Source organism: Panthera tigris, chromosome D2 (assembly GCF_018350195.1).
Source record: "Panthera tigris isolate Pti1 chromosome D2, P.tigris_Pti1_mat1.1, whole genome shotgun sequence".
Taxonomy (NCBI): domain Eukaryota; kingdom Metazoa; phylum Chordata; class Mammalia; order Carnivora; family Felidae; genus Panthera; species Panthera tigris.
In genome coordinates this window covers 46,690,269-46,705,112 of record NC_056670.1, presented here as the reverse complement: position 1 = coordinate 46,705,112, position 14,844 = coordinate 46,690,269, and the positions used below count along the sequence as shown (strand labels likewise).

At 55.6% G+C, this 14,844-nt stretch overlaps 2 protein-coding genes across 2 annotated transcripts in view; both read right to left on the bottom strand.

Moving 5' to 3' along the window:
* The window catches only part of CHAT (choline O-acetyltransferase), a 41,797-nt gene extending 33,120 nt beyond the window's left edge, over positions 1–8,677 (bottom strand). Inside the window, exons 1-5 of the mRNA XM_015536602.2 lie at positions 8,627–8,677; positions 5,552–5,740; positions 4,612–4,730; positions 3,154–3,207; positions 1,468–1,648 (exon numbers count right to left, since the gene is read on the bottom strand). Coding sequence (XP_015392088.1) covers positions 1,468–1,648; positions 3,154–3,207; positions 4,612–4,730; positions 5,552–5,740; positions 8,627–8,662 — 579 coding nt within the window. The 5' untranslated portion in view covers positions 8,663–8,677. The remainder of the gene's footprint in view (positions 1–1,467; positions 1,649–3,153; positions 3,208–4,611; positions 4,731–5,551; positions 5,741–8,626) is intronic.
* Positions 8,678–12,942: 4,265 nt separating this feature from the next.
* On the bottom strand, positions 12,943–14,487 carry SLC18A3 (solute carrier family 18 member A3). The gene has a single exon (XM_007080083.3). It carries the CDS (start codon positions 14,485–14,487, stop codon positions 12,943–12,945), a length of 1,545 nt encoding a protein of 514 aa, XP_007080145.2.
* Between the last annotated feature and the right edge of the window lie 357 nt (positions 14,488–14,844).

Here is a 14,844-nt window from a genome sequence, read left to right as displayed (position 1 = left end):
AAATGAGTTTATTTATCTAATGCATGTCTACTCATTGGTAAATAGGAATGAACTAGCTCTAGATACAGCTACAGAGATAGATCTCAAACACACTGGTGAGTGGAGAAAAAAAAGCAAGTCAGCAAATGATAAGCAGAGGAAGATTAAAATGGAAAAATAACACACAAAATGCTCTATCCCTTTGTGTGCACATATACAGGTGTACATGCATGTGCTTTGTATGTGAGACCTGTGAGCTATCATTAGTAGCTTTGAAGCCAGAGTCTTGGGCTTTGTGAAAGGTCTTATCTAGCCCCAAGTCAAGATCCCTTTTCTGCTGGTTGACATAAGTACCTGGTCCCATGTCCTGAGAAGCATACATGTGGCCGTTCTGAGCAGGAGCCCCAAGAGCATTTCTGAAATGGATGGATACTGCAGCACGTAGGGGCTGGGAAATGAGTTTGACTTTTGAATGAAGACGGAGAAAGTTTCTTGTTTGTGGCTAAACTGTCATGTGGGCTTCCAGTGGGAACGCTAACCTAGGATGGCAGACTTTCACTGAGCTCCTATTCTAGAAAATGTCAGATGAACCCAAGAAGAAAACATTGTAGCACAAATAGCAGGGGAATCCTGGGGGGTAGGTTTTTAGCAAAACCAACCACACAAACAAAAAAACAAAAAACCCCACCAAAACTCAAAAACCAAAGCAAACCCAAACAAAACAAAACAAAACCAGAAAAAAACCAAATCCTAAACAAAACCGCTTTTTGTCAGATGAAATCATGAGGTGGAGGCTCAATATACAGACCAAATCACCTAGTGGGCACTGGTAAGGGGTCAGGAGCCCTCATGCTAAGACTATCCTCTGGGGCCCCATGGGTCCTTGTTGGTTCCTGGAACCCAGTATGAAGACCTGAGCTGCAGGAGATGGGGCATTGGCCAGGCCTGGGAGTCCTTCTCAGCCTTGGACAGGCCACTCAACTTGTCTAAGTCCCATTTCCTCTTTTTTCAGATGGAGATTTCAAGGCCCCTCTGCAAGGTTACTATAGAACCAGGTGGGGTGCATACATGTAAGTGCCAAGCCTAAGGCCTGGACACAGAGGTCCCGATGGGCAGTCTGTTAAGCTGTCCATATGTCTGCCTGTGGTCTCCAGGAAGGCCACAGCCTGGGTGATTCATGAGGAGTTGCTAAGGCCATGCAGGGTCTCAGTCCATCCAGGAAGTTCTTTTGAGTTGACCTGGCTGGTCAGGGCCCATATAAGAGCCCACATAAGTCATTCCCAATTGATGACTCTCCTTGTTCTTAAAATCTAACTCGTGGAGAGAAATGGGACTGAGTAGGAATCAAGAAACCCCACTTTGGGGTCATGCTGTCCCAGCTCACTGTCTGCCTCTGAGAGCGGGCTGAGCATGCCTGGTGAAATAGGAGTGGGTAAGTACTCATGCACCTTCCCCAAGCCTGAGATGCAGCAGAGAGGGGCGACTGACCTGGTTGCAGCAGGCCACAATGACATGCTCTGGCTCGGGCATGACACTGCTCTTCTGGGCCACCAGTGTGTCCTGGATGTGGCCAGGGAGGCGGTAGGAGGAGAAGAGCCCGTAGTATTGCTTCATACAGAGCGGCTGCCCTGACAGCTGGCCCTTGGCACAGTCGGTGGGGATGGAGTGACTGGAGAGGGAGAGCAGGGAGGGAGGCAGGGAATCAGAATTGCTTCTACTTGACTTGATCAGGCAAAGCAGGGCACAAAAACCAGAACTGCGTTAGGATTGTAGTAAGAGAGCTGGATTTCTCACTTTTTAAAGTAGTGGAGTGCCCCATTTCCAAGGTCCATGGACACCCTCAGGGTTTGCTCAAGACTCTGATAGTTTCCCTCACCCCTGCCTCAGGGAGCCCTGTGCCTTCGCTTCTGCTGATCTTTGCCTGGCATGCCTTCACCCCACCTCTGCACTCAACTAATTTGTTTAGGAAGACTTCCACTCCTTTAAGAGCCTACTCTTCCATCGCCTCTTCCAGAAGCCTTCTCTAAATTCAAGGTAGAAAGTTCTCTTTCTCCTGTGGTCTCAGCATATCTTGTGTCCTTCTTTACTTCCTCCCTGACCTTTCACTCCTCCTCCTCCTCCTCCTCTTCCTTTCCCTACTCCTCCTCCTTCCTCCATCCCTCTCCCCCCTCCTTCATCTTTCTCTGTCTCCCCTTCCCTCCTTCCTTCTTTCTCTTCCCTCTTTCCTTCCTCCCTCCACTTCCTCCCCCTCCTCCTCTCCCTTCTCTCTGCTTCTATCTCTTTCCTCTGTCCTTCCTTCTTCCGTCCCTCTTCCTCTTCCTCTTCCTCTTCCTCATCCTTCTTCTCTCCTCCCTCCCTCCATCTCTACTTCTCCTCCCTCCCTTTCAGGTAACAAATGTTATTTAGCATTCCTCTGTGCCAGGCACAGGGGTAATAGTGGCTGGGATTATATCATTATATATATGATCTGGGATCTGGGATTATAGTGGCAAGCAAAACACGAGTCTCCTGTTCTAATGGGGCACAGGTCCTGGGATGTGTAGGTGGAGCACGGGCAATAAGCAGCAAGCTGATAGATGGGAAGGTTTTGGGTAATGAGACAGGGTAATAAGGACCAGATATGTAAGCTAAGCCTTGAGGGGAAGAGGCAGCCCTAAGAGTAGCTGGGGCAGAGTGAGGGTAGGGTGTTCCACGGCCCTGCTGCTCAACGTGCAGGTGCCACACTGAACCATAGGAATCAGTGGGAGCTCTCAGAAACTTCTACAGCAATTTGATGGAGGAATTTTATGTCTATTGAATCTAGAGTAAACATAAGATATGTGGTTGTGTATTTTGTACCTCTGTATCATTTTTCTGCAAATTCATTTTGGTAGAGTGTGTGAGTGGGGGTGCATTTTAAAGAGATCAAGGAAGGAAAGTGCTTACCCTAGGAAGAGGAACCACTAATGGTTGGGTCAGCTGGGATAAAGGTTATCCTGATGCTGCAGGAGTTGGGGTGGGGGCGGGGGGGGGGTTGGTCCACCTGCTCTATGACATGAGCCAGGAACACAGAGCTGAAAAAGACAAGGTCTCTGCCCTCTGGTTGCTCCTTGACTAATGTAGCAGGGAGACAGATGACTTAACAGGCTGTGCCAAAACAGGGCTCTGCCCTTCCCAGCCTGGGCCCCATCCTACCTGTCCAGCAGGGTCTTGTAGCTGAGCACGCCAGAGATGAGGTTGGCTGCGAACCTGCAGAGACACATGAAGCCTTAAGTCCTCCTCTCAGGGGCTCAGGCCCCTTCCCTTTCTCCAACATTCCTCTCCCTCCCCTCCACCTCCTTTCTCCCAAACTCAAGGACCACCCTCCAGATGCCAGGCCTCAGTGGTACACCAATCTGATGGGATTCCTGCTGCCTGCCCACCCCCCTCCCCCGCATCATGCTGTCAGTCCTTCACAAGCCTTGGATTAAAAATGGTCCTGTGGAGATAACTGGGAGGAGGAGAGGAAAGCAGAGGGTGAATGAGAAGGAGGACGAGGAGGAGGAGGAGGGAGAGAAAACGAGCAGAGGCCACAGAGCAGGCAGGAGAAGGCTGGATGGTCAGGGGTGGGTTTCGCCCTAGGAAAGGCCAGTGCTGGGGCTGAACTGGACCAGGAACCTGGGTTTGGGGAAATCCAGTCTCCCAGGAAAAGTCAATTTCATTCGGTGCTAATGAAAATGAAAGTAAGTGCCAGGGGGAAAAGAGTCACCAGAGAACTGTGCCACAGGGCCATGTCATCTTAACTGTCCATGGGTGATGGCCCTGGCTTAAGGAGGAAAAATGTCCCCTTGTAAGCAGTTGGAGAACTGTTTTCAGCAGCTGCTCATCCATTTATCTGCATACTTCCTGCTGGCATGGGAGGTCCAGGCTTGCAGGCTGCCTGACCAGCAGTCAGTTGGGCTAGTCTCAGTGAAGAAGGAGGGGATGGAGGTCTAACTAGCATAGCTGAGCCCTGCCCACAGGCCAAGGTGGGCCCTGCCTCTTTTGTTTGGTTGGTTTTTCCTCTCTGAACTGTCCCGATGCTGTGCCACATTGGATTTGGCTCTAAGAGACTCCTGTAGGGAGACCTTTCCTTCCTGCCACATCCCTGTGTAAATCCCCCCCCCCCCATCAACATCAGTGGGCCCAGAGGCCATTCCCGTGGCTCAGTGAGCCCTGAAATTGCAGCAGATGGAAAAGGCTCTGGCGGCGGCAGCTGGCAGGAAGGAACCATTTCCACCCCCTTGGAGCCTCTGTTTAGATAGCCTGGTGCAGTGCATCCCAGTGACAAGCCCAAGACTCAAGTACTGGTAGGGCAGAGACGCATACCTCCTTCCAGGGCCTCAGCCAGGTCAAGAATGCCATGGGGACACCTGGGGGCCCATGACCTCCATTTACTGCCCACTCCACCTCAAATAAATATATTCTGAGGAAGACCCTGTGTTTGTCACTCATATTGTAGCCTCATCTAACCAATTTCCCAAACCCATGGCCTGGACTGCCTCTGTCTCAGAGGCATTTGGTCTCAGAAATCTCAGCCAAGGCACAAGCGTTGACCTTTCCTTCCTGCTACTGGAGCCAGGACCCCAGGCAGGCTCTCAAGCTGTGGATTCAGGAGCATGGTGGCCTCCTCACCTTAGCTGGTCATTTGTATCTTGAAAGTGCTGGCGGGCAAAGATCACAGCTGGACTGGAGTTTACAGGCAGGGCCAGGCGGTTATTGAGATACATGTCATTCAGCCAGTACTCAGACACCTGTTGGGGAAAACGGGAGGGGTGCCATTACCCCGCAAGGTCACACACGCCCCTCTGAACAAAGGCACCTTGCCTCGAGAGCACCCAGTCCCATCCTGGCAGGCCCAAGGGACAACCGAGACACTTTCTTGGACCATGGACTTTGTTCATTCATTCCGCAAATGCACATGGAGCCCTAGTGATGCGCTAGGGCCTGTGTGCTCTCCAGCCCACCATGACTATCCTTCATTTTTGCCCCATGCCATCCTTCTCTTCCATCCCAGTTTCCCATTCTGGGTGTTTGATACTTCATCCCTGTTCCCTGCCCATCTTTATGTGCGTCTTGTTCACGCTTTTCACCCTTCTTTGTTTCCCTGAACTTACCTCTATCTTCTGCCACCCCATCACTATCTGCCATCCCTGTCCCCCATCTGTCTCCATGTCTGTACCCTGTCTTTCCCTACTGCCCCATTTCTATCTCCTGCTGCCCCCATCCCTGTTCCCCTTCCCTATCGCCCATCTGTCCTCCATCCTTGTCCCTGTCTGTCCCCCATCCGCAACCCCTAATGTCTTCTACCTGTATATCCTGTCTCTCCCCAGCACTCTATCTCTATCCCCATCTGTCCCTTTTTGGTCCCCATCCCTATCTCCCATCCCACATCCTGTCTGTCACTTGCTGTCCCCCTGTTTCTCCTCTCATCCCTATCCCTTCATCTGTCCATCTTTGTTACCTACCTGCCCCTCATCCAAATCCCTGTCTCCGTGTCTGCTCCCTGCCCCCCACCCTGTGGGTCCCTTGTCTGCCCCCACGCCCTAGTCTGCTCCCTCTCAGCAACTCTTACCCAATTGGCTGTCTTCTCCTGTCGTTCCAGGAGCTTCTGCTGCAGGGTCTCACCAAGGCCACCAGGGGCCCCAAACCGCTGCACGATGGCCTGGCTCCTCTTGAACTGTTCTTCAGGTACTAGGTGCTGCATGCACCGCAGGTAAGTGGCCAGGGTCTGCTGCAGTGGGGGCACTGGAAGTTTGGGCAACTCCTGGAAGAGAGAGTTCACCAACACTTGCTATGCCTGTTCTTGTGTGGGGTCCATGCCTGTCCGCGAGATGATCCCCATTGTGTGTCTCCATCTGGCCTTATCCTTGTTCTACACTCTGGGTCTTGCCTATTTCCAGGGCTCAGCTCAGCAGAATTATGAACTTAGGAAACTTCTATCTTGTTTTTTTCTGGTACCCTAGTCCTGCCCCCACGAGGGGATAAAGTGTAGAGGAAAATACCTTGATGTTGGCACCAGACAGACCTGGGTTCATGCACTGACCCTGCTGCTGACCAGCTGTGTAATCTTAAGCAAACCACCTCACCTTTATGCCTCAGTTTCCCCTCCTGTAAAATGGGGATAATAACCTCCACCTCTCATAGGATCAAAGAGATCCTATGTGAAAAGTGCTTTTAAATCACAAAGAATGGGTCTAAGATGAAACAGATCTGTTACTGATATTGGATACTTATCACTCTTAATTTAGAAATTGTTTCCAGCTGGGGCTTCAGAAGTCAGTTGATCTCTGGACCCAAAGGGTATAATACTAATGGAGAGATTTGGACAGATGAAAGATGGCGGGAGGCATAGTTCAGAATCCTGCAAGTTGTTTCCTAAGAAGGTGACTCATGTCCTGGCTCCTTACTAAGCCCTTCCCAGTTATGAAAGCCGGGGAGCCCCATTCTGCTCCATGTGTGTACAGGGCGGGGAGGGAGAACAGAGAGCGCTGTGGATGTTCTTCCTATCTTAGCCTTTCTGAGCCCCAGCTTCCTAATCCATAGGACATAAATAACAATTCCTACCTGAGTGGAGCACAGACAGAATTAAATGAGAGAAACCACTGGCCCCAGATAAGCACATCATAAAATGTTATGATGTTACTGTCCCCCTCTAAAAGGGATTCCTAAAAGGAAACCCATAACTTCTGGGGACTCCCAAAGTGTGGAGAGAGTCTGAATAGAACTCTCCACCAATGTCTCCCCTTTCTGGATGCCATGCTTCCTAATTTACCAGCTGTGTTCAGCCAGGGATCTCATGCTTGTGTTCAACCATGTTACGGCTGACCTGGGAAGGGATTTTCCTTCCATTTTCAGATGAAACTGAAGCCCAAAGAGTGGAGAAACTAGTCCATGGTCACCCAGCAATATGATAGCAGAGTTGGGACCTGAAATCAGTGTTCATCCAACATCCACTCTGCTCCTTCCTCCTAGATTGTTCTCTCCCTTCCTCCTTGGTCCTTTTTCCATTCCCTCCTTTTCCTTCTTCCTCACTAAGCTAGTTACGGTCAGAAACCAGGACTTTTCATATTACCGATAAAGTTTACAAAGTTGGCAGTAGGTAGTCACCTTCTTTCAGGGTTTTTTTTTCCCCTTGGGGTGGGGGTGACAGTGAATTTCCACCCCTGGCAGGCTGGGAGTAAAGGGGCCCATTCAAAGCTTGCCTCTGCTTTGCTCCTGCCGCTGCATGGGCTGAGGCCCTTCCCAAGCGGCCCTTGGCAGACAAGGACCAACCACGGGAGCCTGTGCTGATGAATGAATGAGAATCTTGCCTGCCTCATCCTGTCTTTAGAGCTCACTACTCTAGGGGGAGGGAGGAGGGTGTCAGAGCCAACTATGGGCTATCCTGCCCCAGGGAACTCTCAAGGACCAGGGTGGTCTGGGTAGCATTCCAGGTTCCTCAGCCCACTTCAAGAGAGCCAGGTCCAGACCCCCATCCAGCTGCTCTGGTTCCCCCTCCCCTGCCTTGGGGTCTGGAGGCCTGTCTGGTGGGTGAGTGGGCAAGTACCTGCAGAAAGCCAAGCCCAGCTGGTGGCCTTTCCAAGAGTGCCAGCAGGCCTGGCTGGGGCCCCAGCTAGAAACAGGTCACTCTTCCTCAGGGCTCTGACAGGGTGCTGGGACTCAGAGTTATGGGGAATCAGCGATGGGTAAAATGGAATGAGGCAGAAAATCTCTGCTCACATGTCGTAGCCCCATGGGGCTCCTCCCCAGACTCTCCTAGGCTTCTGGCCCACACCTCGGGCTAGTTAGAGGCAGGGAGGTGTACTAATGAGGGTCTTTGGACACTAGGGTCCCAGGTCAGTACACATTTCCTGGGAAGTTCATGTGAACCAGGCCCTAGACTGGACTTAGGGACAATGGAAAGAAAAGGCCTGCTCCCAGGGAAGCCACATTTCAATGGGAGGCACATGCCATGGCAAGACTCAACAACAGAGATGTTTGTGGGCTGCAAAAGTCAGGACAGACAACATGGTGAGCAACTTCATGGGTAGAAGCCTAAAAGTTCTGATTAGGATTTCAAATGAAGCCCTGGGTAAAGAAGTGGCAAGAAGACCAACTTAGCAGAAGGGCCAGCACTGCAACAACTCACAGACTAGATAAGCTGCTCCATCACTTAAGAAGGTAAGGAAGGAGGATGCCTGCCTAAGGAGGGGTGGCATTGTCTTAAACCAGTGGGGAAGATAGAGCCTAAGGCTCCAGGGCTGAACCAGTAACAGTAGCCAGGACTGGGAGGTGACCTGGCTTAAAGTAGAGAATTCAGCCTCACCCTAAGGCAACTCCACTAGGCTCAAAGCCATTGGAAGTGGAACTTGGGGAGGGGAAAAAGCCCTGGGAGAAGAGAGAGTACCTGGCCCAGGTCAAGGGCTCTTCCTGGCTTTGGGGTTAGGAAGTGTGGCTGTCAGAATTCCATCAGCATCCCCTGAAACCACTCCCAGCCCTTCAAGGCGTTCCCAGGCTCCTCAGTGGGTTCAGAGCAGGACTGCAGCCTGGACTTCATGCCCTGGAGACTGCAGGGTTGGGGGCTAGTGCCACACAGGACTGTTCTGGAAGCAAGAGTATGTGAGTAGGGAGAACAGGGATGAAGGAGAGAGCTCCAAAAGTCACTCACAGAGTCCTCCTCACTGCTGGGTGGTTTTGCTGCCATCTTATGGGGAGCTTTTTCCAGTATGGGCATCTTGGTGACTCCTGGCTGGGGAAGCAGAGGTGCAGACCTGGGGACCGAGAAGCAGAAGGGCATCAGCATAATAGCCACATAAAGCTACATGGATCCTTCACCCCCACCCTGTGAAGAGGCTAGAGCTGGACATGGGCCCCAAATACACAGGGCCTCATTGTAGACCTGGTCCCAATCTCCCAATCTCTGGACCAGCCCCCCCTGACCACAGTGTCCTTTCTGAGTCCCCAGATGGGATAGAGTGGGGTCTAGAGTGAGCCTTTAGGTGGTCCCTACTCCATAAGACTGTCACCCAGGCTCAACCTACCACCCCAGAGCAGAGTGGGAGGGAGCGAGGCTGGACTCGCTCACTCCAAATCCATAAGGGGGTGTTGGCAGAACACTTGCTTTGTTCCTGCCTTGGACCCAACAGATACCTGTTTTGCTGATTAAAATCTCTCTTTCCCACTAGTCTGTGAGCTTCTCCTGTTGTGTTCAGTGCTTCATCTCTGGGACCTAGCTGCATGACTAGCATGGAGTAGGATCAGTGCTGGGTAGCTGAGTAAAAGGAATGTACGCATGCATCAGTGCATGTGTAAATGAACACAGGTCCTCTAAGGCTGTGGGTTCCAGGAGTACTCTGGGCTGACTGGGAGCCTGGCCTCTGGCCAAGGCAGGGGTGGGAGTGGAGGACCCTGGGGCCTGCTGGACAGACTTGGACTTAGGCAATCTTTGGTTCCCAGGCTCCTAGAGCAGGTGGCATGGGAATGCTGAGGGAGATGGGACAGGGCAGCTGCACAGTCCAGGCCCCTTGGGACCACCTGACTCAACCTGGAGAGAAGAGGATTAACTTTTTATTCACAGTACAAGTGAACAGGCCAAGAGGGGGCAAAGGCCTATTTTTAAGGCTACCTTCTGCCTTCAGAGAATGCGCTAAGCATAAGCCTCAGAGCCATGCACCCATGATTTCCACTCACCCATTGCCTATTCTCTCTCAAGAGCAGAAAGCTGATGCTTAGCCCATTTTATCCCCTGTGCCCTCCCCCACCCTCCAGGCAAGCATGGCCCAGGTGGGAGCCAGGGTCCAGGCCCAGTTGACCCAAGGGCAGAGCATCCAGAAAGATGGATGAATCAGGCTCCAGAATGGAGGAACCTAGCCTTCCTGGCAGTGCTAGGCAGAGACTATAGAACTGATGTGAACACTTTGCCAGGATGCTACAGACTAGGTGGTCCCTGGAACTTCCCTGGAGGGTAGTAGCTGCTCCCACTCCCAGTAACATAAAAGCAGCAGCATCCAAGTTAGGGTCCATCACAGCACCGCGGAGATTGGAAAGGTTGTTGAGGGCAAGGGCAAGTTGGTAAAGGCCCTAGTGCTCTTGGAGACTCCATATCTTGGAAAGGTGTAAGACTGGAGCAGGGACAGCTTCCTGGGGACCAAATGGGAGGGCCTGGTCCTTGTGAGGCAGCGGCTGCTTTCCCTCCTTGGGCCATGGGCCCACAACAAGGAGGCGTATGTGTGTGTGTCTTTCTGTCTCTGGTGCTCTCCACTCTCTGCTGCCACCAGCATGGCTTCCGAGGACTGTCAGGAGGGGTCTCTGCTCTGCCCAGGAGGCCCAACCCCAGCTCCACCCGGGGCAACACAGGCAGTCCGTGCTCTCTAGAGACTCCTTGGGACCCAGCTCATACTTGCCACCTGCGGCGGCTCCCCCACCTCCGCCTTCGCGAGAGTTGGGTGCTCACCCGCGATTCAGAGGGGTCTGGCTGGGTGAGATCCGCCAACGCCTTGACTGGGCACAGAAAGTGCAGACCTTGGCATTTAGCAGATGGGGATCTAGGAGAAGAGAGAAGTGAGGATACGCACGTGGAACCTCGGAGCCTGATGGTCAAGTTCTCTCCAAGCCCTTTCCCCCTAACTTCTCAGCGTTCAGCTCCCTGTCCCCCTGCCCCCACTCCTGGTGGGGAAGAGCCAGAGCCGCGGAAGCCCAGTCTCCTGGCAGTTCCCCGACGGCCGCTTCAGTTCAGGGCTCGGAAATCCCGAGGATCTTGGGGTCTCTCGCCCCCGGCGCGGTCCTTGGACGGAGCCTTCCTCCGCGGCCCTCCGGTCCCTGAGCTTTGCTTGCTCCCCGCGCTGCGGTCCTCCAGCCCAGCCCTTCTCACCTGCCCTCCTCGGATCTTCCGCCTCTGCCGCCGCTCCACGGCACCAAGCAAGACTGGGGGCGCGAGTGTGAGCCAGAAGGGATCCAGGGGCGCGTCAGCAGTACGGAGGTGGGGGCCTCTGTCCACCTTAGAGCCTCCGACGTCGCCGGGTCCCTGCGGCCTCCCTACTGGCTGCCGGCGAACCGGCCGCTCCTGTCTTCTCCTTCCTCCTGTTCCTCCTCCCTCCCCTCTCTCCTCTTTCCTCCCTCCCTCAGCCCCACCCCGTCTCTCCCGTTCTTCCTCATTGCCCCCGCCCCCGCGGCTCCCTACCGCGATCCCATCTCCCGGCCCCTAGCCCCGGCTCGGACGGCTTCCCGGATGAGTTTGTGTAAGGGCAGCGGAATCCGGACCGGGGATAGGTGTGCAGAACATTGCCCCCCTCCCTTGCCCTTTGCACCCCGCCCAGCCATCCCCAGTCGCCGCACTCTCCCAACTCCATTATCCAAGCCCCGGTTGCGTCCGCACCACCCTGGGAAGGGTTGGGTCTGGAGAAATCTGCCCTCCCCGCCGTCTAGGCCAGGCTCAAACCGTACCGCAACTTCTTTCAAAATCATCATCATCATCATCATCATCATCCTGTTTGTTGATCACTGCAAGGTCCTCCTTCCTTTTCTATTCCCACCCCATCCTTGCTGGCACTATGGGGTGAGGGAGTGGAGATACAGACCTGGGGATGCTTATAGACACACAGCCAGAGGCAGACACTCCTCCCAGACAAAGCACTCCTCCCCCCACCCCAGATACAGATCCTTACACACCAACACGTACAGACAGACCCACAAAGACAGACCCTGCCCAAACGCATGCAACACAGCCCAACACACAGACGAGGACAGACGTGCACACACCAGCAGTGAAGACTCTTGCAGGCATTGTTTAATACACAGGCGTACCCCAACTCTGCTGCCTCTCCTTGCCAGAATTGGAGGGCTCTTTGGCCTTCATCAGGCCGCAGGCTCCAGGACTGGGAGTGGCTTGCAAATGGGGGCCTGCGGCTCCGGAGACCTGCGATCGAGGTGGGGAGAATTCTGACAGCCTTGGCCAGCTGCTTCCACCAAGGCCAGGGTAAGGGTGGGGGTAAGGGTGGGGGGTTGGCACCAGCTCCCACACTGGCACCCTCTTCAGTCACGACTCAGACCCGCACAGCCAGGACACAGCAGACACATCAACAGTTCCCCCACTCCTCGAAGGATAGAGCCTAACTCTCTAACGAGCACACACGACACAAGCGCTTTTCCAGAGAGCGGATCTCTGCCCGGAACAGCTCGGCCCCTACTCCTCACCGGAGCCTGGACAGGGCAGGATGCGGGGCTCTGGCGTTTCAGAGCTCAGTGGCTGACACTGGGAGTGTCCTCAAGGGGCGGGGACTAGCGTACCCGGAGGGAGCGGATCCTCAGGCTCCCTCGGGCGGCGCCCTGGGGCGCTGCGTTGGGACTGGGAGGGAGGGGCTGTCTCGAGGGAAGAGAGCCGTGTACAACACGGTGTCTGAGGGTGGGATCCCTAGTTGGTTTTGCTTCTTTCGTATCTCCTTTACCAGGTAGCAAGAGCCACAGGCTTCCCGAGTGCTTGCCAGGCTCAGACCTGGATCGGGGCTAGACTCAGCTCACCCTCCCCTCTGCCCTCCCCTCTGCCCTGGCCCTGTGCCGGGCCGCCCACCCTCATCAGTAAAGAGACTCGGTCTCGAACAGATATAGTTTATTGATTCGGGCCAGAAGCACCGCGGTGCTGGGGGCTAAGTTGGCACTGAGAGGAACGGAAGGAAAGACAGACAGACAGACGGACGGTTCTACACAGGGGAGCCCCCAGGTGGCGGCTTGCGCACCTCTTTATCTCTGCCAGGAGTGTATCGTTTTGTATGCTTCCGTGCTCCACGTCCCACCGGACTAGAGGGAGGGAAACACAGAAAGGGTCAAAGTGGGGGGATCCTGGCAGGCAAGTCAAGATGGGCAAGAGTGTAGGATACTCGTTGGAGGGGTGGTCCTTGAGTCTAAGCTGGCCAGTACTCTCACAGAGTAGCCACCTTGACCCGGGGGGGTGGGCGGTGAGGGGATGGCTCCGGGAGAGTAGCTGGGCTGCTAGCTGTGGGTGTAGTAATTGTTGTAGACGTCCTCGCACTCGTCAAAGGGGCCCGAAGGGCTTCGAGGGGCGCCGTCTGGGTCGGCCACAGGGCGCTCACGCAGGCGCACAGCATCATACAGACCCTGCGGTGGCTCATCCAGCAGCACATCGCGCTCAGAGCGGGAGCGCCTCAGGAGGCCCACGTTGCGCAGCAGCAGCAGGACTGGCGCGTAGAGCAGGTTGGCCAGGCCCATGCCAAGGCTAAGTTGCACAAAACCAAGCGAGTGCACTATGTGCCCCGCCACTATGGGCCCGAGAGCATAGGCCACGGAATAGGAGATGTCGGCGATGGCATAGACGCTGCCGTAGACCGAGACGTGGCGCACGTCCACGAGAAAGGCGAGCGTGGGCAGCAGTGCCGTGTCAACTAGCGCAATGCCGAAGCAGAGGCCGCAGAGTGAGATCACCAGTGGTGCGAAGGAGCGGCAGGCAGGCACCATGCAAGAGCTGGCGCCGATCACTACCAGCCCTAGTGCTCCGTACAGCCACTGCAGGTGTGGATAGCGCGCCGCCAGGCGCACGGTGAGGTAGACACCTAGCACATGCGGCACGAAAGCTGGCAGCCAGGCCATGCCCGTCTGCCATTCAGACGCCGACATCGTGTGCTCCATCCACGTGGCGATGGTGGGCTCGAGGAAGGCGAGGGGGATGTTGCAGGTGGTGAGCGCCCCGGCCACCACGGCGATGTAAGGGTCCAGCATGAGGCGGTGGATGGGTGTGCCCACCGGCAGGTTGGCCCGCGCCCGCGTCACGGCCGAGAAGGGCTTGGCCACCACCAGCAGCAACAGCGCGTCGAGCAGCGAAACAGCGGCGAGCACCAGAAAGGGCACAGGCTTGCCCGCGAACCAGTAGAGGAAGCCCCCGAAGGGTGGCGCCACCAGACTCCCGAAGCTGATGAAGGCCAGCGCCACGCCCAACGCACGACTGCGCTCCGGCTCTTCAGGATACTTGTCGGCGATCATGGCAATGCCGGACGTATCCGCAAAGGCTGAGCCCAGGCCCTGCAGGCTGCGTGCAGCGAAGAGCATAGCATAGTCCTCCGCGAACGCGAACAGCACGGTGGAGGCGAACAAGACGCCCAGGCCGATAAGCAGCGGCACGTCGTAGCTCATACGGTCAATGAAGGGCCCACTCAGGGGGTTCACCAGCAGCTGCAGGATGGCCTTGGAGGCAAACAGCACCCCGATCTTCACGTCCTCACTCTCCGTCGGGGACTCTGAGGTGTTGCCCATGTTGTCACTGCCACTGGCTGGAGTGGGCGCCTGCAGGGTGTACACTTTGGGGCTCGTGGTGGGCCTGCCGGCCTTATGCATGTGGGCAATGTAGTCGGGCACGATGGGCACGATGACCATGTACAGCATGTTGTCCAGGAAGAGAGCCACGCACACGATGACCAGCACCAGGCGCCGCTGCCGCCGAGGATCCTGCAGCACTGCGCCCATCGCCTCCGACAGCTTGCTGGCTGCCGCCCGGGCCTGGCCCGCGGGCGCCGCGGGTTCCATTGCCTCTACTCCGCCGCTCTTCCGAGGACGCCTCCGCTGGGGCCGCCTGGGCGCGGGCGCCCTGCAGTGCAGAGCCGAGGGCACGGAACTTCGCGGGCGCGGTCCGCGCGGCGCAGCGCCCCCTGTGTCTCAGGTGGCTGCAGGGCTCATGGCCCGTTGTCCCGGGAAAGGCAAAGACCCTGTCCGGCGAGACGCCTCCGGCCGTTCGCAGTCAAACCCGGACCCGCCGCTGCTGGGCTCGGGGGCTGTCAGGGAAGGTGGGCGCACCGAGTGGCTGGGGCCAGAGACTGAGCGCGCGGCGCCTTGGGCTCGTCAGGCGCTGTCCCCGAAGCGTTGAAAGGCCGCCCGCGCGGGCCG

What these genes read in the sequence shown, in the direction of transcription:
- SLC18A3 (XM_007080083.3), bottom strand. Translation starts at nt 14,487, where the DNA reads ATGGAACCCGCGGCGCCCGCGGGCCAGGCCCGGGCGGCAGCCAGCAAG.